Here is a 1,746-nt window from a genome sequence, read left to right as displayed (position 1 = left end):
AAAAAAACTATGAACAGATCCAAGGCTCACCAGAAACATGTCCAACGTAGTGCCAACAATTCGAACCAACTAGTTCTGACTTCTTCCCCACCAGAGGTGTAACGTTCCATGTCCCAGGAGCTATATTCAATACCCAAGAATCAAACTAACAGAGTCTCTGTGGTGTAGCCAATCAAAGACATATTCTGTACTAATTAGCAGGTACACTTCATGGATACAGGACTCCACCCTAGCCCACGATCAAATCTGTCTGTTCAAGGAGACGATGATATCTTACCAAACTATGGCTGTGACCTGTGTGGTGAGAGGCTTGAAACACTGAGAGCAGCTGAGCTGTAATGTTTGCATGTTTTCCTTTATTTGATGGATGTAATTTGATACAGAAAATAAGTCCTACATTTTTCATCAAAGATTTTCTTTTTGAGTAATTCATCAGTAATTTCTGGAAAGAGTCAGCTGATACAAATATATTTTTTGGCACTTAGAGCATCTAAAGGCAAACACCATTTGGTTTTGTTATAGGCAGACATTTTTCCATTGATTAATTGAATATTTCACATTATATTAAACAGATATGTAGCACTACAGGTCAGAGGGAATTTAAATTGTCTGGAACTAGTGGAAATCACTGGTTTTAAAAAAGCAAACAGCTGTGTCTTCATGGTAAATCATTTTATTTAACAAAGTGTGTTACATTTTTCTGTGGGTTCAACAGAACAGAGCCCGAAACAGCTGTTGTGGATAAATTGGTTCAGAAGCGTGGGCGTCCTTCCGGGCGATGGCCTCTGTCCCATTCTTCACGCACACTATTGATCCAATTATTGTAGTTGGACACTTTTGTGTAGATTCCCAGTTTGTCCAGCTGTCCACAGCCCTCACCCCAGGAAACCAGGCCAACCAGGAACCAGGTGTCCCGGTACAGAGTGACCATCGGGCCCCCACTGTCACCCTCACAGGCATCCTTCCTCTGTCCAAGGATACCGGCACAGAGGACGTTGTTGGAGATCGTGTGGGGGAACATCTGCTGAGTACAGATGCTGTGGCTGACCAATGGGATTTCAATAACGTTGAGCACTGAGCTGTGCTTAGTGCTGTTCATGTCCTCTTTGCCCCAGCCAGAGACAACAGTCTTAGTGCCGTTCAGGTGGAGCACCCGCTCGGCCATCTCGCGTCCTGGCAGACAAATGGGGACGATGTACTCAGTCGTGGGAGCGGGGGTCTGTAGGCGCAGCAGGGCAATATCATTGTCTATGGTCTTGGTGTTGTAGTTCGGGTGTTTGAAACCTTGGACAACATCCAGGATGACCTCAGTGCCTTCTTGTTTAAGACGCTCATAGTCACCTAAAGACACAGGGCGTGGACTCATGGTTAATGAAAGCTGATGTGTGTTTTCACTCTGACTACAACAGGGATCTCGAACTCCAGGCCTCGAAGGCCGGTGTCTTCCAGGTTTCAGATGTGTCCGTGATGCAACACAGCTGATTTAAATGGCTAAATTACCTCCTCAACATGTCTTGAAGTTCTCCAGAGGCCTGATAATGAACTAATCATTTAAATCAGGGGTGTTGACCCAGGGAGATATCTAAAACCTGCAGGACAATGGCCCTCGGAGCCTGGATGTCGAGACCCCCGGACTACAATGTGACCTATCAGCAACCTTGGTTTTGTAAAGTTTTAGTGCTTAATGGCAAAATAGCAAATTACTTCAAATAATTGTATATACAGTTGAATAAAAAATAAAAACTG

At 44.3% G+C, this 1,746-nt stretch overlaps 1 protein-coding gene across 1 annotated transcript in view; it reads right to left on the bottom strand.

Annotated features, from left to right (window-relative positions):
* Positions 1 to 751: 751 nt before the first annotated feature.
* Positions 752 to 1,746, bottom strand: part of proca (protein C (inactivator of coagulation factors Va and VIIIa), a) — a 15,516-nt gene continuing 14,521 nt past the window's right edge. The window contains exon 2 of the mRNA XM_005746367.2: positions 752 to 1,341. Coding sequence (XP_005746424.2) covers positions 752 to 1,341 — 590 coding nt within the window. The remainder of the gene's footprint in view (positions 1,342 to 1,746) is intronic.

The sequence above is a fragment of the Pundamilia nyererei genome, unplaced genomic scaffold (assembly GCF_000239375.1).
Source record: "Pundamilia nyererei isolate P.nyererei 1_Seehausen unplaced genomic scaffold, PunNye1.0 scaffold00177, whole genome shotgun sequence".
NCBI lineage: Eukaryota > Metazoa > Chordata > Actinopteri > Cichliformes > Cichlidae > Pundamilia > Pundamilia nyererei.
This window is presented reverse-complemented; position numbering and strand designations above follow the sequence as displayed.